Source organism: Chelon labrosus (assembly GCF_963514085.1).
Source record: "Chelon labrosus genome assembly, chromosome: 12".
Classification (NCBI taxonomy): domain Eukaryota; kingdom Metazoa; phylum Chordata; class Actinopteri; order Mugiliformes; family Mugilidae; genus Chelon; species Chelon labrosus.
This window is the reverse complement of record NC_140345.1, coordinates 8,363,197-8,386,332: the sequence shown is the minus strand read 5'-3', so window position 1 is coordinate 8,386,332 and position 23,136 is coordinate 8,363,197. Positions and strand designations below refer to the sequence as shown.

General features: G+C 42.0%; 1 protein-coding gene across 2 annotated transcripts; it reads left to right on the top strand.

Annotated features, from left to right (window-relative positions):
- The first annotated feature begins 696 nt into the window (after positions 1-696).
- On the top strand, positions 697-11,058 carry mdc1 (mediator of DNA damage checkpoint 1). Of its 2 annotated transcripts, XM_084557600.1 has the most exons (11): positions 697-852; positions 944-1,528; positions 1,609-1,687; positions 1,770-2,998; positions 3,633-3,695; positions 3,799-7,496; positions 7,987-8,124; positions 8,292-8,474; positions 8,558-8,683; positions 9,202-9,312; positions 9,428-11,058. In XM_084557600.1, the coding sequence occupies exons 1-11, from the start codon at positions 720-722 to the stop codon at positions 9,635-9,637; spliced, it is 6,555 nt and encodes a 2,184-aa protein (XP_084413726.1). In that variant the 5' UTR covers positions 697-719; the 3' UTR covers positions 9,638-11,058. The 2 variants fall into 2 exon arrangements, with proteins under 2 accessions (XP_084413726.1, XP_084413727.1); XM_084557601.1 differs by lacking the exon at positions 8,558-8,683.
- Positions 11,059-23,136: the final 12,078 nt, after the last annotated feature.

The window sequence follows — 23,136 nt, the reverse complement described above, 5'->3', positions numbered from 1 at the left end:
CAGGATATGCATGTTTAGTTTTGTTTATTACCCCTGAGCAGTGCCACGCGTAAAAAGGTGCGTATAAAAGTACGATTTATTTCCCTTAAACGCTAATTCCAGCATATCTAACGTCAAAATAGTAACCCCCATGTGCCCCTTTGAGCAATGCAAATTTAAGCAGCTCGTATGCCCATACTTCCGTTATAGTTTTCAAGGTAATTGAGATGATAGTTAATTGGACTTTCTTTTTTGAAAGAAATAGTAAATACATTTTAAAGTTATGCCTTTTTTGACAATGAACATGACTTTTACGATAAATAGATAGTTCGGTGTGACATGAAATTGGGACGTTGACTTGACAAACCGGCGGTAAACATGTTTTATTTCGATGTTGACCGGAAGTGGTATGTGCTGTAACGGGTATTGGCATAGATATTGCTATACGTTTAATAAAAGTTAATAGTTTTAACTGATTAGATTCTTGTTACCAAACAGATGTTAGCGATAATGCACTGCAAAAGAATAGATACGTTTTTTACAGTCCACACTGAACGTTAAGCTAACGTTACGCCAAGTATAAATTAGCCACCTCGGCTAACGTTAGCTGTATGGACTTGCCCATAGTAAGGCCAAGGTAGAGCTAACGTTGATGGAATTAGACGTTATACTTTACATATTTAATGATAATTGTTCTGTGTTTACGTGCAGCAGTCACTTCGTCTTACACTCTGTTGGAAATGGATGCTACTCAGGTGATATGTGACTCAATTTTGGAGTCAGATGAAGAAGAAAATGAAGAGGAGAATGAAAATGAGAGGCAACCAGTGGCTAAACTGTGCATCTTAAAAAATGAACACATCCCCGAGACAGGTGAGTGGCTTACTGCTACTGTAACTGTATGTGACTTACACAAACAGTCATCACTATGTGTGTCTTATTATGGATACTGTCTGTCACCCAGAGTTGCCCCTCTTTTTGGGCGACAACGTGCTGGGACGTGACCCTGGCACTTGCACCCTGCCCTTGCCAGCAACCTCGGTATCAAAGCGGCATGCTACCATCTGCATCTCTGTCTACCGGAGAAGAGGTTGTCACAGTGAAGTGGACACGGAGGCTTTGGTTTGGGACCTCGGGAGCATGAATGGGACCCGTAAAGGCCGCTTAAAGCTGACTCCTAATGTACGCTACGCCCTAGGTGAAGGTGACAGTTTGGTGGTGGCGGACATCCCATGTAAGTTTGTCATCTGCAGTGTAGACTCTTCTCAAGTGGAAACAAGGACTCCTGTGAGCATAAATTCAGGACTAAAGGGCATATTGCCAGATGCCTACAGAGAAAAGTCAGGGGACATAAGCTCAGGCAGCAAAAAATGTGTCAACAATGGTTCAAAGGCTAGGGTGTCATTACAGAAGACTCCTGTTGGAGCCAGTTGCCTGTCCTTTGAGCAAACTCCAACACAACCACAGGGGACCTTGGTTCCAGAATCTGACTCAGATTCAGACAGTGAAAGAGGGCGGGGAGGAGGAGACAGAAGACATAAGGCTCAAGGTATGTAAATTATGTAAGTACACATGCAAATTGAACCCTTTTTTCATCTTGTACAAGTTCCTCTTTATTATTTTTTACAGTTTCCAGTTCTGAGTCCCACCAATCAAGCCCAACATGTTCGACATTCTTGAGTCCCTCAAACAGAATTGTCCCTGAAAGGTATGTATTTTTATAGTACTGCCATACCAGCTTTCACTTCTTAGTTGTAATGCTTGTCACCTTGTTTTCCACTTGTTTACAGTGAGGATGAAAGTCCCATCACACCGTCGTCCTACACTAAGAATAGGCCATACAGGGATGTCAGTTTCAGCAGAGACGAGGCTGATGTTGATTCCGGGCGACAGCAGCCAAAGGCTCCTACAACTGTGAATGACAGTGAAGAGGAGGAAGGAAGGGAGGAGGAAAGAGCAGCACAAGGAGGGACAGAGTCTAAGGAAAGTGGACAACATGTGCCTGCAAAAGAGGAAAGCAATGTCAGTCTTGATGAAATGGCTGTGTCTAAACCAGCAGTCTTCACAGATGTGATCCCTGCATTTAGTATGGACAGTGACACTGACATGGAGGGAGAGGAGGAAGTCGTGGCGTCTGCAGGGCCTGTGACCTTGAACAAAAAACAACAAGTTGATCAGCAAGCAAACACACTCCAGTTTCACATGGACAGTGATACAGATGTTGATGAGGATGATGAAGTCTCAGGTGAAGCTCTGCCTTCCTCTAATGAGAATACCAAACCTCCTCATGTTATTTCCGTTATTCAGCCTGGGGCCATCACCATGGACAGTGACACTGATGTAGATGATGATGCTGCTGCTGTGTCAGATGCCACTAAACTAAAACCCACAACGTTTCAGAATGCAACGGCTGACTCAGCTGATTTCCACCTAAACAGTGACACAGACGTTGATGAGGAGGAAGAGAACGGGGGAGGTGAAACAAAAAATAAAAATTCTGAAACAGTTGAAACACTCAACAAATTAGATGTAAAGTTAATTTTACCTGAATCGGCCACTGCTGCTCCTCACAGCCTGCATCTAGACAGCGACACAGATGGCAAAGCTATACCTGCCGTTGGTGAATCCTTGGTGGCTCCTGCTGTCACGGAATCATGCACGATTGCAAATGCAGGAGCTGGTTTGGATATTCTGTCCGACAGTGACACAGATGCAGAAGATGATTCTCCTGTGGTTTTACCTGTCGGTGCCACAGCCCTGTCAGTCCCTTCTGGTACAACATCAGAAGCTCTTCAGGCAGATTCTGATGCAGACACAGATGTGGATGAATCCAGCATGCCCCCTGCTGGGCAGGGAGCCAAACCAGCTGACCTTAGAATGGACAATGATACAGATGTGGAGGACATGGATGCAGATGTTGGAGTGGCCGATGAGGACCAGATACCGAGACTGCACAGAGAAAATACACCTGGGTCACTGGTCCCACTTCTAAACTGCTCTACTCCTATACAAATGCGAGGTAACCAATTTTCAAATAAGAACCGAATGCACTGAATGTGGACTGCAACAGTGTGATTAATTATCATATCTTGTTTTTTATGCAGCCATCAGTCCAAAGCACAAAGATAACTGGTCTGTTAGCATAAGTTGCATAAAAAGGCATCGGATACTCAAACAGGAACCTGGGAGCATTCAGCATTTATGCTTAAAAATCTGCACTATTAGTTGTCTTTGAATCAATATAATTTATAATAAAACAGTTTTATTGATATTCAATCAATACTTTCAACATCTTGCATAGTTAATAATTTTGTGGGGACTTTATTTTTTTCATGTGTCCCAACTCAACATGACTGCACAGTATAGGTATGACAAAGTCTATATATAGAAAGAGGTCACAATGTCTGCTTCTAAATGACTGTAGTAATCAAGAGATGCTAAAAATGATGGTTCTTAAAACGATAGCACTTAATCAATGAAGGAAAACCTGATATAAGTTTCAGTGTTCCAAAGTGGATTTCAGTTTCTCAATTTGATGACTTATTATCCTTGATCCACTGTGTAAATTGTTTGGCATTGTTTACATGAGATAAAAGTATATTTAAATGGCATTTTATTTTTGCCTTTTAATCTTCGCTTTGGGTTGGTTTCAGAAGGAGAAGTGGAAGAAATGGAGACTCAGGCTTTTACAAGTCCCTCGCCAGGTGCATTTAGGTGTAAGTAAATTACTTTGAATGCAGTCAAAAGTATCTGTTTTCAAAAAACTAGTGTTATCAGAGGGAAAATATTTATTTTATATGTGCTTTTTTTGTTCTTCAGACGGAGGAGCACCTGCTCTGAGACCTGTAGTGCTGTCTTCCTGCTCAGACAGCCAGGAGGATGAGGACTTTGTTGTGGCTGAGACGCAATCCTTTGTCCTTCAGGGCCGAGACTGCCTGAGGAGCATGGACCCAACCCAAGCCTTTGTGCTAGATTCTTCTGGTAACAAAAAAGATGAGCAGTCCAGCAGAGACGGGTCTTTCCAGCTGGGATTGTCTGACAGCAGCCACCAGCAGTGTCAGGACCGAGCTCTTGCCACTGAGAGCCCCCGAGCTTCCATCTCTGTGGAAGGTGGTGTGAATCTGGAAGATACCCAAAGATATCCAGCCACCTCAGCTGCACAAAGCACCTCTGCAGAGAATGACTCAAACCTGAGTCACACACAGGCCTATGGAGAAAATGAGGAGCCAGACAGTTGTTTAGTAGCATCTGAAAAAGGAAGCCAGGTAGATTTAGCCCTAGAAGCCACACAGGCTTATATTTCAGAGAACTGCAGTGATCCAGATGATGACATAAACGAAGACGAGGGACAAAACAGTTCTACTACTGACACTCAGTCTTCAGACTTTACCGTGTCATCTACTCTTGCCGTGGCTGAAACTCAACCAGTGTCTTCCTTTGTGGGAGAGGAGAGATTGGCAACAGACAATTCTGTCTTCTCTGTGCAGCAAGGTAAGCACAGAACACTGAATGAAACAAAAGAGAAGGCAACTCACTCTCAGGAGAGGACCCTCAGTGAAGCTCTGTCTTTATCTGAAACTCAGCCCATACCTAAAAGTGATGACGAGAAAAGCGATGATGAAGACTCAATTCTGGGTCCACGAAAAAGAATAGTTAAGCCACTTCTGATTGAAGAGGAGCAAACTCAGCCCCTTTCTACTTTATCACCGCTGTCTGTAATCCAGCCAATGCATGCTGATGAAAGTCAGCCCATGGCTATATGTGAAGATGATAAAAGTGATGATGCAGACTCGATGCCAGGCCCACGAAAGAGAAAGGCCAAGCAGCTTCACCTTGAAGAAGAAGAGGAGACACAACAGCTCACTAATAGTGAACTCTCTGTTGCCGAAACCCAACCCATGACTTCATATGACGATGATGATGATGCGGCCCTTCTGCCAGTGACACGAAAACGGAAGGCAAAGCCATTGCAGCTTGAAGATGAGACACAGCCCCTGACTAACTCTGAAGCCTCTGCTGATGCAACTCAGCCAGTGGTGACAGGTGAAAATGAAGGAAGTGATGATGAGGACTCAATTCCATTAACACGTAAAAAAAAAGCAAAGCAGCTGCACCTAGAAGAAGAGGAGACACAGCCACTCACTGATTTTGAAGCCCCTAGTGTTGAAACTCAGCCCTTGGGGCCATGTGAAGTTGAGCAAAGTGGTAAAGAGGACTTGATTCCATGTTCCCGAAAAAGAACAGAAGAAGGGGAGGAAGAAGAGCAGACACAACCCCTCACTATTTATGATGTCTCTCCAGTAGTCACAGATAAAGATGAGGAAAGTGATGATGAAGACTCAATTCCAGGTCCACGAAAAAGAAAAGCAAAGAAGTTGCAATTTGAAGAAGAGCAGACACAGTCCCTCACTAATTCTGAAGTGTCTACTGCTGAAACTCACCCATTGAAAACTGGCACCCAGGCTCAGAAAGGTAAAGATAGTCAATCTGAATCTGGAATCAGTGCAGTCAGTGTTAGAAATGTAAGCGAGACAAGGGAAAGATTAAGAGAAAAGGAAGAGCAGATGTGTTCTGTACCTACCCGGAGACGGACAAGAGGGGAAAATAAAATGTTGCCAAGCACGAGAGGAAGAAGAGGGAAAGTCAGGCCTGATGAGGATAATAACTGTGAGGAAGAGACAGAGCAGACGAAGCGGCCTAGAGGGAAAACAATTGAGAGGCAACAGAAAGAAGCTGATGAAAAGGATAAAAGGCCTAAAATAGAGAAAAACAAGCAAGTTCTAAATAAGAGCCTGATTATAGAACATGATGAAGGGAATTTGGGAGAAGAGAAAGATGTTTCAGAGCAACAAGAGAAAGAAAATACTGAGATGGAAAGGAGAGAATACAAGGAAGGGAAAAGAGGACAGGAAGGGAGAAAAAGACAGCATAGGAGTAAAGAAGAAACATCTGAAAATGAACAAAGAAAGAATGAAGAAAAAGAAAGATTGCAGGCGGATAGAATACGACTTGAGCTGGAGAGAGCCGAGAGAGAAAGGAAAGAGAATGAAGAAAAAGAAAGACTAGAGACTGAAAAGGTAGAAAGAGAAGAGAAGGAGAGGTTGGAGAGAGAAGAGAAAGAAACATTAGACAGGCAAAGAAAGGAAGAAGAAGAAAAAGAAAGACTGAAAATCGCAGAAAAGGAACTTGAAGAGAGACGCAAAAGGGAGAGGAAGGCACAAGAAGACCAAGCAAGACTGGAGAGGGAAGCAAAGGAAAGGGAAGAAAGGGAGAAACAGCAGAAAGAAAAACAATTAAAAGACCAGCAAGAAAATCAGGGAAAGGACGATGCCAAAGCACCTCCAAGAGGTAGAAGAGCAACCAGAAGAACAATTACTGCCCAGCGTCTGACAGAACAAGGACAAGGCGCAACCATATCAACTGGTGAGGATTTCCCAGCGATGAGAACAAGATCTCGCTCAAACTCTTCCAACTCTGTCAGCTCAGAGAGGTCTGCTTCAAGTGTGATCATGCAGGAGAGCAAAGGAAGAGGCGGAGGGAGAGGAAGGAAGAGGACCAGCCAGCCACCCCAGACAACCACTGTCAGAAGCAGCCATCAAAGAATAACAGTGGCCGCAGGGTCCTCAGGACAGGACAGTAACGACATTCGTCCTCTGGGACTTCTTTCAAGGTCTAACTCCTCAAACTCCCTCAACTCTGAGATTTCCAGCTATAGTGTGAGCTCTCAAAACAGAGGAAGAGGAGGTAGGCAGCGAGGAGGAGGGAGAAAGACAAAACCTGACCCAGACTCCGTCTCTCCTCTCAGTAGCCAGATTGATCCGAAAGCAGCTCCAAAATCTACAGCAAGAGGCAGGAAAGGCAGGAAATCAGAGGAATCCTCCAGTGAGGTTTTCCATGAAGATGATAAAGACAAGGCAGACTCTCAACAGGCTAGTACCAGTAGGGGGCGACGACGAGCCAGTGCAAATAGCTCTGAACCTGCAGCTGCAGGTGAAGACCAGTCAAATCAACAGGAAGGTTGTGCCAATGAGGAATCTCTTCTGCCCAAAAGGAATGTCAGGGGCAGAGGTCAGAAAGGAGTAAAGAGTGAAACCTTGGAGGAAGCAGCTCCTACTGCCAATGTTGGTGGTGAGGCCAAAGAAAAAATAAAAAGAAGGAAGAGTGAGTTGGAGGCAAATGTGGGAGCAGAATGTAGTCATGGCAAGATTTCCATAGAGAAAGCCCAAAAAGCTGAAGTATCAGAGGAACAGGGACATAATGAAACAAAAGAGGAGGCCTCTGCTAATATACATGTGAAGAGAAAAGGTAGAGCATCCAACAGCCAAGCAAAGAAGAATGCATTCGAATCTCATCCTCAAGTGAAGGCAGAAGAGACTGAGGAAACAGAGATGGAGACCACTGAGAAGAGAGCCAGAGGTCGGGCATCAGTGGTCCCAAAAAAGAAGACAGACAGGCTACAAGAAAGTGGAACATCTGTCACTACCATGAACCAGGATGCAAAAGTGCAGACATCAGAGGTGACTTGAATACTTTTAAACATACCGTACATTTGAAAAGTAATAGACTGAGAAGTTTTGACACATTAAAGCTGAAAGGTAAATCAGATAAAATGAAAAGCTGATCAGAACATATTTAGTATTCAGGAATATCTCTTCTGAATGCTTTTACCGTGGCTAAAGTCCACGTGTGTTTCCCTCACTGAGTCAGCCTTTCCATTCCTCATAATGCACTACCATCAACATCAGGGACGTTTTAAGTTTCCTTCACTCTCTCAACAAGAGCCGTCTAATCTGCTCTACATCGCCATTAATACACTAATGAATTAAGTGGTCAGTGGTCACTCAGTCACATCCTACTCTTACGTTTTATGGTTGTAATGGTTTCTTAACTCCTTCTATTTTCAACATTAATTTTGTTTGTATTTAATGATTTGACTTTGTCTTCATTCTTACACTCTTTTACTCTCTTTGCCCTCATTTTTTCTCCCCTTCACCTCCTACTCAACAGCCCCAGACTCCAAATGCTCGTGTGTCCAGGAAGCGGCAGGCTCCTGCAGACTCATCCCCTGTGGCAAAGTCTCCTCGCTCCTCTTCCGCTTCTCCGGCGGCCAGTGGTCGACTACGAACTTCCATCCAGACCTATAAGGTCTGTGTGTTTGTGTTTGTACACCTATGTGCATTTTTGTAGGAAAAAAAAAATCCGCCAGCACTCTGTTTGTGTTCAAATCTGTCCCGTAAGCCTCTTGTTATCACGAGTCAACATGTACACTAAACAAAAACCGATGTTTTGACCGGATGCTTCCATTTTCTCAGGTGCTGTTTACAGGTGTTGTGGATGAAGCAGGGGAGAAAGTGTTGGCTCATTTAGGAGGCAGCATGGCTAAAGGCGTGGCGGACATGAACTGTCTGGTGACCGATAAAGTACGCAGGACTGTCAAATTCCTGTGTGCGGTGGCTAAAGGAGTCCCAGTCGTCACCACAGACTGGCTGGAAAAGGTTAGTTTCCATAGCAGCAGTTAGAAAACATGGTATATTAATGCAGAACACTCAAATAGACCCTCCTCTTCTCTGTGTTTCAGAGTGGTAAAGCTGGATGCTTCCTGTCTCCTAATACTTTCTTTGTAAAGGACCCAGAGCAGGAGAAGAAGTTCAGTTTCTGCTTGCAGGACTCTCTTAGGATTGCTAACAGTCAGCCTCTCTTACAGGTACTCACTCATGGCTTTTATTTTTCTCAGAGTGAGAGGATGACAGTGTGTCAGAATGGTATTTCCCCTTGGCGGGTGGTGCATAGGTGTTGGGTAATACTGATGGTGAGGAATAGCGAGTCATGGTGTTGACTCGTCCTCACCCTGTATAACATCTGTTACCTCCAAGCATTGTTTTCCTTTTATTTCAGCCTCTTCATGATTGAGTAAATCTTTAAAAGAGCGATATGTTGTTTATTATCACCCTGTGGCTGGTGGGAAGTACTTTGGCACTTACTTTTAATGTACTGTTTAGGTTTCATGTATTATGTTTCTAGGTGCCCACTGTTTCATCAAAGTCGCAAAGGAATAGCTTGATACAGTATAATATGCTGATAGCAGCTAGTGCACGTGTTATACCAAATTACATTTCCAAGAATCATTTATTGATTTTCTCCATCTTCCTTTCAGAGATTGAATAAAAATAGAACGGATATTTGTTACATGTTGTTTACTTTGTCCTCTTTTGTTTTTGTCAGGGATATGAGATCCACGTTACAAAGTCGGTGAAGCCAGAGCCGGTACATATGAAAGACATCATTTCCTCCAGTGGAGCTACCTTTCTAGCAAAGATGCCCTCTTCTCATAAGGTGAGTGTAACCCTCCTCATGTTACACATTAAATACATTAGCATTAAACTGTGGTACAGTGTCTTCATGTCAGAATGTGTCATCTTTTATTTTTTGTCACCTTGCACTGTCTCAGCCTCAGACTGTAGTGATATCCTGCGAGGAAGACTGGCCGCTGTGTGGCCCAGCTGTATCTGCTTCTCTCCCCATCGTCACTGCGGAGTTCATTCTCACTGGGATCTTACAGCAGAAACTTGACTTTCAAACCCACGCGCTTGCTCCTCCTACAGCCATCCTGCAACCTGCAGGAGGTAGAGGTAGAGGAAGAGGCAGGAGGAAGATGTAGTATCTGCTGTGTGAGTGAGCTGTATGAATGTATTTGCCCTATGGTGAAAAACTGAACATTTCTGTATGTATACTTTCAGCGTTGGAAGCATGTGCGTGATATAACTCTTTTCCAGAAACAAAATTTGGAGACTACCAAACAGACAAGCTTTGGAGGGAGGGGCCGAAACGTGAAAATGTGCTCTCTGTCTTTTCTTACATTCTTCTCTTTTGCCTTGAAATAAATGTAGTTACTAAAGCTACATAAAATGTTGCTGCCGTTCAGGGTAACGAATAATTACGCACTAATCATCCTTGTCACTTTCCCCCTGCTACAAGCCTCCCTTTTTATAACCACAACAGAAGAGCGCGAGTTAACTCTGCTAAACTGCTGATACTCTCTCTGTGCTAAGTGTTTCAGCTCAATCAGCCATGTTGGTAACTAACAGTGAAGGGGCCTGTTGTATACATCATATTTTAACCCCAACAGCTATGGTGGTCAGTAGATGAAAGAACCCTGTTTCCTGTTCTGATGAGAAATGCATAGTGCCTTTTATCCATAATAATCATGAAACTAGTGTGTCTATAGTTCCTGCCTCCATTAACCACCACTACCACCTACTCCATTAAGGCCTTGTCCAATCCTGTTACCTCCTGGGAGAGTGAGACAATATAAGCACCTGACTGCTGATGCTGCTTCTACATCAATATCTTATGGTGTTTGTCCTTGCCGTCCAGTTATGTGCTGCCGGTTCACTGTATGTGTACATGTCATGTTCAGTAACCGGCCAGTATGCAGAACTCACATTTGGTTTCTTCCCTGTATAGTCTGTACCTGTGCTATGTCACTGGTGTTTAAAAGATCAGTTGTAATTATTATTATTTTTTTGACTGTTAATGAACTAGTGACTTAACATGTAGTTTGTATTTTCAGAAGATCATGACATTTGTCTGTATTACCAGTGAAAACATTAGCTGTAGTCATGTGCATTTACTTTTCAAAGCAGTATGCTTAATGTGGACATTTTGAGAGTGTTCAGGTATCTAGTTTTGTTTATGGACCTGAATGGTTGAGCTCATTGTAAAACAAAAATAATAATAATAATAATTTCTGCAATGTGATCTATTTCCTTGGTGTATCTAGAAGCTTTCAGCCAAATCCAGTGGTCAGTGGATGGAGTTGCATGGTTAAGAAAGTGTGGACCTTTGTATTTAATTTAATTACTCCAAAATGCTCTTGTTTAAAGTTCAAGAGGGAGTTTTTAAGCTAAAAAAAAAAGAGCTTTTTAAAACAAAATCACAGATTTTGTATGATCAACATTTATCACCACATGTCAATGAATGTCTACCCTTTTTCTGGCATCTTGTTAAAAATCATTTTATTTTGTGAATAAAACAATGTGACTAAATGATATGATAAGCAATAAATGAACGATCCCTAAGCACATGATCACACATCATTCTCAAACAATGCCATTCTTTGTGGTCAGATGACCATAGGTGTCTTGTAGGGCGCAGGGTGCCGGTGTTTTCCGACACGAGTCGAGTGGTTCCGAGAGTGAGCAGAGCCCGACATGTTCTGAGCATCTTCTAAATGTTGAGCCCGAGTCGTGAAGTGCTGCTCTTGAGGGGGGCGAGGTTGAAAGGGAGGGAGACGACGAGGCAGAAAACAGGCAGCATCCACGCAGATTTTCACCTCTGAAAACATCCTGACATCTCCGCCGCGACTGCAGCGCTGCTCCAACCGGTCAATTAAAGGTAGGTGAATTTCCTGCCCTTAACATACGTGTTCGGATATGTGTGTCCTAAATTTGACTGGTGCGCGACGGGTTAAATTCTGCAGTTTTTTGGTTGATGCGCTTATCGGGTATCCCGGCTCGGAGGTGACTGATTAGACTTTGGGCTGCGAGGCTCATCTCCAACTATACATTTAACCTTAAAGGTGTAAAAAATATGTTTAGCGTTTAAAAGGTCCTGATGTTGAGGTGCTGAGTAGATATTTTTAGGTTCATTTGATTTATTCCTTAGCCTCTGTGATTTGAGTCAGGTTCTGAAAAATATCCCAGAAATGCAATATATATTTTTTAAATCTCACAAATCTCACATGTGTGACCATTAATCCACCTTAAATGGAAAAAAAAAAAAAAGAGCCTGTCATGATGATTATTATATCCTAATGATGTTATCCTTAATTCTATTTTGAATATTTTATATTCCTTTCAGGCTTAACTCTTCATATAAGCTATTATAAGGACCAATAGGCTGTACTCTTGTTCCCACTTAAAAGCTTAATAGCTTCCATTATCTGAGAGGATGCTCTGACCTGAAGGCTCTTTTGCCTCCGCCTGCAGTGTCCTGCTCATAGACTGTGACCAGAGCGGGAAGAAGGCCCTTGACATCACATGAGACAATCTTGTCTACATAATTATCTCATCTTTGACGTGAACTAATTTCACATCTTCTCTGTCATTGCTGTCAATACTGCACACAGCTTCCCCCATAGCACCAACTCCTCCCCACTCCTCCCTTATGTCCATTGATTTTAAAGAATCTGACAGGTGCAAGCAATATGGTGGAAACCTGTCTCATCCGTTATTTCACTGCAGCCAGAGAAATAGAAAAATAGGCTGCCGGCTGCTACAGGCTTCTTCTGCAATATAAACCTCAGAAATTATATATTACACTCTGGTTTTGTCTAGACGAGATATTCTGGTCGTGTCTTATCCGTCTGCTGTGCTGATATGACACACTTAAGACTCAAAGAGAGTTGCAGAAATGCTTCATTTAATTCATTTTCACATGTGGATTTCCAGCCACAATGCTTTTTTTTTTTTTTTGCTTTTTTTGATGCCTCATGATTAATAAATATCAAGTACTCTTAGAACAGTGTGTGCTTCTGTGTAAATGTGTGTTTAAGCTGACCTCTAGCCTCTGGCCTCTCAACTTAAGGGGAACTTCCACACCTTCACTTGCGCAAATAAAAGGAGTAAAGTGAAAATGAAAGAGAAATGATGGAGGGCAGAGATACAGACTTTTCTTTGTAAGTTCCCCACATCTGCAGTCATTGAAGGCATTTCCGCCTCTTTAAACGCCTTGGACAAAGACCTGCCTGTCCCTCCAGTAAGCAGAGAGTTTGAAGGAACACAGTTACAGGCTTTGATTTCAGAGTGGGATGCACTGGCTTGGATTACATAATATAAGGAGTAGGAGAGGATGAAAGAGACGCGACAAAAAGAGCGAGAGAAATGCAGCGAAAGTGGGAAATAACACAGATGCCCTGCGACAGAGTATGGGATTCGGTTCGAGAATAGTCACACTGAGGGGACAACATGTAGGGGAAAGAGGAGAAAGATGGCATACAACTCTCAAAGATAAGCACAGAAAGTTACAGTTCCTCATCGTGGTGGTAGAAGGTAACACTTCTAGATGTGAGAGTTGACAGAAGTGAGAAAATTGATGGTGGAGAACCCAGTGAAGGAGAATAAAGACTGAATGAAGCTTGAGGGAAGGGAGAGAATGTCAGGGAAGGATAGCAGATGGCATGCTTGTCTGTGTCTATGCTCTGCAGCCCAAAGGCCTGTGTATGAATAAGCTCATAATATAGCTTGCAGCCTTTGTTTTCATGTGCTTGCATGCCTGTGCTCAGCGTTGGTTTTGGTCTGAAATTCTGAATATCACAGAAACAAAAGAGAAGATTTTGGATTTATCTGCTTCACAGATCCTGCATAGAAACCAGATTGTCTGCGGTGACTCCTCGAGGCCAACTGCTGTGACAAACAGATGGATACCGTTCCTTTCTCTTTTTCTCCGCACCCAACCAATCCTACATCTCAGATTGCAGTATTAATTAAATGCTGACTCCTGTGAGGGTCAATACTCCGTTATTTGGTCAGATGTTAACATGATGCAGCAGCTTCAAATGAGAATTTAATCCATGAGAAGAAAAGCACAGAAACAAAGATGGGAACTACTGTAATACAATTATAGTGCCATTTTGAGTTATATGATGACAGTGGACACTAAGGGTTATTTTCCAAGAGATAATGCTCTGTGTGACGCAGCCTTGTTCCATTTTTGTTTTCAGATACATTAAAATCAGCGGGCTTTTAGGCTTCATGCCCAGAGTTTGGCTTGAGCATGTGGCAGACACAGTGTCGACAGTTATATGAGGCCTTCTGTGAAACAACAACTCTGGATGTTTCCAGAATTTCCAAATTCCTTTTATGCTGATTAAGTAATAAGGAAGAACAAGAACTTTTTTGGCAATTCTCGTTATAAATATGTTCATGTAACATGTATACAGAATCAGTCAGAGGGCAGGCATACATAAAATGTACACACAGGCTTATACACAGTGTTATGATGGTTTAATGCTCCTTAATTCCCAGCCCCATTTGGATGTCTAATGTCGTCTGCTGTGCTACAAAAAGACTTTACTGCGTTTATTAGCTGCTGCAAAGTGTGGTTGTGAGCACTGCAGGTGTTCCCTCCCAGTCCCCTCCTGGGCTTTGTAAATGAAAACTGCAGCAAAATCTCTTTTGCACAAACTCTCTTGATGTGTTGAATCACCGTAGCAGAAGGCATTTTAACATCATCATAACCCCTTCAGAGAACTGTCATGGGTTCCAGTGGAAAAGGTGCTCAACCATATTACTGTGCTCATTTCCTTATGGAAACCTGGTCATTACACAGGCAATGATTTGAATTAGCTTGAGGTTTAATGATTATTCTGCATGTAAATTCAGACATGTAATCAATAGTCCTTGAGTGTGATCCAAAACCAGGTGGCCCTTATAAACATGCACATACTAACACATAACTCTCGCCTGTTGGCAGGGCCGTAAAACAACACTATCTTCAACACATAAACTTCTCGAGATCCTGATTTTAAACTGCAGTCAGGTATGCTATTAAGTCCTAATGGTTTTCTCAACAAAAGTTGCACCTCGGGCAGGTTTATTTTATGTCTCAAGTCCAAGAATAATCTCCAGGCAATGGCAGAGAAACTGAATTTACAGGACTGCAAGATTATCTGCAGATAGTCCCTTTACAAAAAGGTCTTTTTAGATTTTTGTGTGATTAGATAGCCTAATTGAATCCTTTTACCTTATACAGAAAAACACGAAAGAAGAAAGATATAGATAAACCCAAGTGCATGCTTAAATGCTGTATTGTCCAACTGTGATCACTGCAGGTGTTCCCGCCTGATCCTCTCCTGGGCTTTTAAAACATAACCATAGGGCAGTTTCTTTTGCTCCAGCCTCTTGATGTGTTGCCTCTGATGTCTCTCCACAAAAGAAGAAAGCTGGTCAAATCATCAATATTCCTTCAGTGCTGAGATTAACCTGGATTCTCGAGGTCATTTCATAAAAGGTCCTTCTCAGAAAATTCTATACTGATAGTTTAATATGTATGGAATGACATTAAAAATATTAATATCTGTCTTGAATCATTGTTTATACCATGAGGTACGTTTTACACTTTGGATTATTGGCACTGAGTGAATGTGCTGGCTGCTGGCTTTCATATTAATTGTGTGTGTTTCTGCTCGTGTCAACAGGAGACCTCCTATATAATGAACAGATTGTGGGTGATATTATTCAGTAATTGGAGCTGGAAGAATAATTCCTTTTCTGTCAGCACTTCAACCGAGTCATTTCCATAGAAACTGCTTACTCATAGTGTATGTTCAGTCTGAACACCGAACAATTCTTTTCTTTTCTTTATAGACTCAAAGAAATCAGCCAAGATGCTGGAGGTCCGTGTGATTGCACTCAGCTTTCTGGTCATTACAGGTATGTTAAGAAACAGCAGCCATGCCTTATATCACCCTCAGTGATGTGGGAATATACTGTATAAACTGTGTATTTTTCCATCAAATGTCAATATCCAGTCTTTTGAGAATGTGCTGACTTTTAATTATTTTTTTCTTTTATCTTTATTTACAGCTCTTTCTGCCCCTCTGAAAGGTAAAACTGTTGAGTACCAGTGCATCATATGTAATTCCAACTCATCAATTATAAATGAGCTTTCCTCCACCTCTTATGTGTTTGTTTCCTTTCTAATCCAGTCGAGGACTCAATGACCTTATTCCACGGGGAGGATTTCCACATCCTGCTTCCCTCGCTCGAAGTGGAAGTTACGTTTCGGAACAGGTCGTCTCCCCGGTCACTTGATGTTGCCCTGATGAGGGGCACCACTGTGGTCGGCACTCGGGCCAAACTCAACCGGCACCTCAGCCACCTGGTTATAGAGGCTGTGGATGAGGGGGATGAGGGCGTCTACACCGTGAAGAATCCAGATAATCCAGATGAAACCAAGCGCATTTCACTCATAGTCCGAGGTACGGCTGACATGACACGTAAGGAATGGTAATGAAGCATAGCCTCAACTGACATGCTGCACTTGCAGGAAAAGCTGGAATTTAAAATCGTTATCATAACTGTTACCAGTGTATTCTCTGTTGTTACTTTTGGAGTTACTTATATTTTGCTATGCTAAGGTATTATTTATTTTTGTACTGATTATTTTTTAATTTAACGATTATCTTATCTTATCTTATTAAATACATTTTGCTAATGCTATGCTTCTGTGCTCTCACTGTGGTGAATACGTCACTATGAATACTCAACTGGTGGACTGTTACTATCAGCATTTCACATACTTAATCATGCAGCCGAATAAACCCCACATTTGCACATCCATCCTGTTTCTCCAGTGAGTGTAACAAGTTGCATCCATGTTGACTCTCACTGGCAATTCAAATGAGATTAAGCATGCACAACCACACACAAACGCGAAAAGAAGGAGAGAATGATTCAAACATGCAGAGGAAGGAGTGGGCTCTAACCCAGCATGGATAAAGGCGACTATAGCGTAGCAGTATGCGGAAGTGGTGCCATATGGAGGGAGTAATGTGTTGTGAAGCGATGAAGAGGTGTGTTTGTGTGTGTTCTCATAGCATGCTGAAGCTGCCAGGCAGTAATTATGCAGCTCTTTAACCACCAGCCCACTCTCTCCCTCCTTCCCTTCTTCCCTCCTTCCCTGCTGTTTTCCTGTCTTTATCTTGTCTTTACTGTCCTTCCCTCTGTTTGGTTTGAATCTCTACCCTTTCATTCCTTTTACCCTGATATTTGTGGATCAGTGCTTTTCGTCTCTCTGCAATCTGTCCCCTTTCAGCCACATCTGTCAAGTTATTCCCTCCTCTCTTTTCCACACTCCTTCACCTCCAACTGTCCTTTCTCCTCAAGCAAATAAACTCTCTGCCTTCACTCCTTTCTGCTTAAACATCAGGCCATTTCCTGTCCACTCTAATTAGTTTTGTTGCTTCCGTTTACTCAAAAACAAACAGCTCATCAACCTGCTTTTACGTCCTAGATTGCTCCAATGAAGAAATAATCAAATATGGAGGCAATTTCAAAATGTCGCTGTCAGGGGTTAATCTCCCCATCACTCTCGAATACAGGCCCAGTGCCGTGGAGGCCAACCAAACATCGAGGTACAGTCAGCAAAATTGCATTGATGTTTTAACCTAATGACATTTTCCTACCTTGATGCATATGCACTGAGACAGCATATTTCAGAGTTACCAGGAACGGTCGCGAAAAGTTCATCCTCTTTGACTTCCTGCAGACCAGCTTTGGTGGTCCTGACCACTACAGGGACACCCATCAAGACCTATCGGGGTCGTATCAGCAGTGATGACCGTTACGTCACCCTCAGCGATGTCACAGGCGCAGATGAGGGGAGCTACACAGTGAGGGATGCTCAAGGTGACATTAAGAAGAAAGTGTGTCTCAACGTTAAAGGTAAGAGTGAAACTTGTGCTCCCACACTTGACTTGTTTTAAACGACGTACTGTATGTTTTTGTCTCCCTTTTAGGTTTTACGCTCGTCTTGTTTGACATAATGGCTTTTAGATACTAATGTTAATGGGCTCTAGCTGGCTAATGCATTTTACGTGATCCGTGGGCCTGTAAACAGAGCTGTGATGTATTTATCAAATGTCCTCCCTTCTCCTTGTTCTGTTTGTGTCTCAGAGCACCAAAACTTTGTGACCCTCCCGCACGGTAAAAAACTGAAGATCAACCTGATACTCAACAGCTCTTTGGTCCACCTTTACTACATCCGCAACAATGACCCCACATCTCATCTGCTGCTGGACAAGGGAGAATTTACAAGCGTAACTGGAGCCTCTTGTTTCTTTATTTGTTGTATATTTTCTCTATTTGACTGCAGACACATGATAGCAATGTGAAAATGATATCAGTAGAGCTTCAAATCACAGCTACAACAAAGACGGGTGACGTTACTGTAAGTTACGTATCATATAATGGTAGTCTTATGTGTCACAACTTCTGATTCTCCACGGATATTTTCTCTCTATTCTGTAATTATAGTTTTTATAAAAACATTTACTATGTGAATCAATAATAGGTTTCATATTAACACAGAAGCTCCAATTTCCAAAATATGCAGTAGAGTGTGTTCTCTATATCCAGTCATTTTTAATATAGATATTGCATATTTCACAACAAACTGCAGCTTTCTTAAGTGCCTGTAATTGTTCTAATCATGAGTTAATGTCTTTGACACCAAAGATGCAAATGTATGCGTATTTAATTCTAGGCCCGAACAGAGCTGGGTCTCGAGGACCGTCTCTCTATGGAGGGTTCGTTGGTTTTCCTGGATCAGGTCAAAAGTGCAGATGTGGGCCAGTTCAAAATCACAGATTTACAGGGATTCACCGTGTCCACCATCCACCTGGAACTGCTACGTAAGTTATAGAGGACAGGCTGGTATTGGGTTATAAGTGCTGGCTGTTATGTAAATATAGTAGTGCCAAAAATGTGTTCTGCAGCATTGTGATACAAAAAAAAAAAAAATAAAAATAAAAGAAGAATCATTTCTTTTGCCTGCTGTGGAATTTCAACACGTCATTGAAAGGTCAGTTGAACTATTTATCCTCCTACACTTGTCTTTCTTTCCCTATTCCCACTTTGCCTCATGTAGCCTACAGACTGGAGTCACTGTATGTGGCCATCATTGCCCTGTTGGGTGTGCTGGTTTTCCTTCTGCTGGTTTGCCTGCTGTCCTGCCTGATCAAAGTGAAGAAAAGGGCCAAGAGGGCTGCTGCTCTGGAGAAGATTGCCCAGAATGCTGGCAAAGAGGATGAGGGAGAGGCTTTCAGACAGGTTGGAGGAACAAATGTACAACTGACAGTGGTGATGATGAGTATTCTGATATAATAATGACTTTTGTTTTGTGTGTCTGTGTTCATCTGCACAGGTGGTCAAGAACATCACCAAACTCAGTGAGGAGTCCAAGCATTCGCAGGCCGACACCACAGAGAAATCCCAGAGCACCGAGGTGGACATTAAAGTATGAAAATGCAATATTTCTCTCTTGAAACTGCGTCAATGAGAGGTTTTAATGATGTTTCAATTTTCATGCTGTTTTCTGCGTTTAGACAGTTGCAGCTTATTCAGAACGCTGCTGCTAGAGTCCTCACTAAGATCAACACAGTGGATCACATCAGTCCAGGTCTCAGATCTTTGCAGTGGCTTTCTGTTTGACAAAGAATGGGTTTTATAAAGTTATTCTTGGTTCATAAAGCATTGAATGGTCAAGGGCCTACATAAGTTTCTGGTCTTCTGCTGTTTTATGAACCGTTCTGACCTCTCAGGTCTTCTGGGACTGGTCTGCTTGGTGTCAAAACATGGAAGAGCAGATTTCAGTTTGTATGCCCTCCATATCTAGAACAAACTCCCAGAAAACCTGAGCTCTTCCCCAACTCTCTGTTCTTTTAAATCAGGGCTGGAAATATTTTTTTGCCACGGCCTTCTATTGAGTTAAATTTGTTACCGCACTGCATTGTATCTGGGCTGACTTTTATACTCCTATTCTATTCAAGTTTTACCTTATAATTATCTATACCAGTTTATTTTACTATTATAAAACATTTTTATAATATTTTATATCCCCTTGTATGTCTGTTATATCTTGTTTTAATGCCATTTTGAACTGCCTTGTCGTTTAAAGATACAAGTTTAAAACAATTAAGTTGCCTTACCTTGTTGTCTCTCTGAACTCAGGGTCTGGAGGTTTCCTCTAAAGAGGTTGGGATCGGTAACCTAGAGACCAGTGACTCTGGCGTTGGCTTTAACACCGCCCTCCCACTGGACACTGACACTGATGTCCCTGACCAAATCCCTGACTCTGAGGCCGTTAGCATCTCTGAAACCAAACCAAGTCCTCCGTCTGCTGCTGAGTCTAAGCCAAGCGCCCCACCAGCTATGGAAATTAAGCTCAGTCCAGTATCTGAAACTAAAGTCAGCCCAGCCCCTGAGACCAAGAAAACCCCTGATCCACCTGTAGAAGCAAAGTTGGATGCGCCCAAACCAGCAGATGTTAAAGTTAGCCCAGCCCCTAGCCCTGAACCCAAGGCGGCTCCAGCTGATCCAAAGCCTGCACCCAGCCCTAGCCCAGAACCCAAGCCTGCTGTTCCCAAAGCCACTGCTCCAGCACCTGAGAGTAAGAGTGCCCTAACTCCCACGCCTGAGCCCCCTAAACCAACCACACCAGAACCTATTACCAACGGTACACCCGAGCCAGGGCCAGAGTCCAAACCGAGCCCAGATCACACTAATATTATCGGAAGCTCAGCTCCCAAAGCAGTCCCTCCTAAAACCCCTGAAGTGGAGCTGAAGTCTAGTGGTGCCGTTCTAGAATCCAACAAAGATGGCACCGTGGCTGAGGATTCAACCACTACCACTTGAGCACTGCAAAAACAGAAAAGAAGTCTCATAGATCTGTTCCATCTACCACCACTGTAGACAATCGAACACCCCCTACCAAATGAGGAAACCACTGTAGCTGGGGCGAGGACGTCGATGTAACATGTCTAATGCCTAATGAACACTGTATTACCTTCACTTGTCTATAACCAACACTAAAACCTTTGAGACTTTCTAAAACAGTTCACATAACAAAGACGGCGGTTGATTGTTAAACATTTTAGTTGTACACACCTTGCAGCCTCGTTTTTTTTTGGTAATTTCACAGTTAAACTGCCAGACTGCAAATCCTTTTGCAGAGTTTACAACTAAAATGTTGACTCTAAGTAAGGCATTTTCTAAAATATTCAGAAAGGTTTACGATATGTCCTTAAAGCAACACTTAATTGACCTTAGATGCTTCTTCCTCTGTCAGGTTTTTATTTTTTAATTTTTTTAAATCTTGTGTCATCCCAAGCCTAAATCTGTTAATAATCCACTATTTATAGTTTCTGAGACTGACAGTCAGAATCCCAGTGGATGTCTCAGATGATTAAAATTTGTTTTGCAGACTGATCCCTCAAGTCTGGATCAACCCTTTCAGTGTCTTTGATCTGGATTTCCCGGTGGCTTCATAAAAATCTCAGTGCTCCCACAGTTTAATGGAAAGCTTGTGTTAGCAGAGTCTTCGGGCACTTAACAGGACCACCCTGTTCCCACTGTTTGTTTGGCTTTCCAAAAATGAAATACTGACACAAAATGTGTGGTAAGTTCATATAGTTAGACATTTTGCTTGCTTATTTAGTTTTTTCTTTTCATCTATAATTCTTTTGTTATTCATCTCGTCCTTGTCTTTGTTGAGTGATTTTCTGTTGTTCCCTCCTTGATCCTCACCTTATACGTCTTTCTTTTTCTGTCATGTTTTGTGCTTTTGTTTTGTCAGTTTCATTTTTAGCTACCTAAATACTGTATTTTGACAGAAATTAGAAATGATTTTTTTTATTCATTGAAAGTGTTTTGCTAACAGTCAGTATTTAACCTGTTGAAATATGTAAAAGTTTCAATATTTATGGCCCTTATGGCTTCAATATAGTATGAGGCCCTTATCAATGGCACCAGACTGTCTGTCCAGAGCTGTTGTCCAGTCAATACAATTTAATCCCAGTTGAAACTCCTGTATGGTACAGAGGAGGTGTGCAGATACATTTTTACGTGACAAAATGCATGTCTCTACCTCATGTTTTAACTGACTGCGGACAAACCAGTGACCATCCAGGTCTGATGTGCTGAAATCATCAAAAAAGCATTGTGGATCCTTGAGAATAGCACAAAATGGCAGCCAAGACAATTCAATGAAACAATCAAAGAAACGTAGGAAAATTACAAGTAGATCCATTTGCATTCAAGTAGCCTTTCCTTGTAGCTTTCCCGACAAATAGATTTTTCTTATGGTCAAATAGTTACGAGATGTTGCATCTTAAAAAAAGCCATAAGATAGGTTTAGATGTCAGATTTGATACAAAGATATAAACTGATATATAAACTAAAATGACAAGGTGCCTCAATGTTAAAAACTATATCAGTTAGTCTGATGTGTTACACAAGAGCAAAGGCATGCCGATGTAAAATGTGTAAAACTATTAAAACTATATATATATATATGCCTCCAACCTGCATTTGTGAGGAAACCACAAACTCATTCGGCCAAGCTCTTTATGCAGACATACTGTACATACGCAAACAGACACACAAAAACCACAAACATACACTCAGCCTTGTAAATATTGCATGTGTATGCTAGTTTAACCCCCATTAGGGGTGAATGTTTTTAGTGTATAAAACAGTTGTCGTATCAAACTTAATAATAAAAAAGACTTAATCTCTCACGAACCTTAAATCTAATATATAAATATATACACACATACTATACTATATATACTAATATTCACTAATGTCTTGAACTAATTTAACAACCAAATATTGTAAAAATACATGAAGATCCATATTAGCTCTTTTAAAATCAATTATTGCCATTCCAACCTGATGATACTCACAGCATAATCTATCTCTCACAGTATTTACACGTCGTACTGAAATGTTTAACCAAGCGTTGACTGCAGCATGCCCACACCATGTTCTGAACGACAGGCGTTTATTGTCCAGAAGTTGTGCGTCTGTGTGTGCGACCAGAGGAGTGACGTTTTAATGTTGCCACCAGTGTGCGTCGGGGATTTGTTCGTTTAAAGTCTGTGTGCCTACGATGCACGTGTCTGTGAGTGTGTGTGACTGAGTGTGCGCCGAATCTATGCACAGGCAGTTTGTACAGAATGAGACTTGTGTACTTTCCGTGTGCTTCTCCACCTCTTGTGAGTAAGGTCTCCATGTGCCTGCGTAAATCGTCTCGCAACGTGCAGAAAACAAGTGCTGTGTTTAAGTCATGAGTGTGAATGTGTTTAAAGCCACAAAAAAAAGTAAAAGTTATTGATATTTGAGTGACTATTGTCTTTGTTTTAGTGCCTAAAATGTATATTGGATAGTTGGCTTGTATTCTGTCATTAGCCTCTTCCTAATGACACCTTTTTCATATTCAGTAGGATATTCACAGATGTAGTACGCAGTTTGCACATGTGATTGAGCAATGTAATTTCACTGACTGGTCTAAGATGTGCTGAAACATGAAAGAAATTTGGAAAGTGATCTGCCTTGAGAACATGTAGCCTACAGACTGCTGGGGGCGCTTTATTTG

Excerpts from the sequence above, each read along its gene's own strand:
- mdc1 (XM_084557600.1), top strand. The coding sequence starts at position 720 with ATGGATGCTACTCAGGTGATATGTGACTCAATTTTGGAGTCAGATGAA. Across the intron at positions 1,688-1,769 it reads AACAGAATTGTCCCTGAAAG|TGAGGATGAAAGTCCCATCA; the intron begins GTATGTATTTTT and ends ACTTGTTTACAG. Across the intron at positions 7,497-7,986 it reads CAAAAGTGCAGACATCAGAG|CCCCAGACTCCAAATGCTCG; the intron begins GTGACTTGAATA and ends CCTACTCAACAG.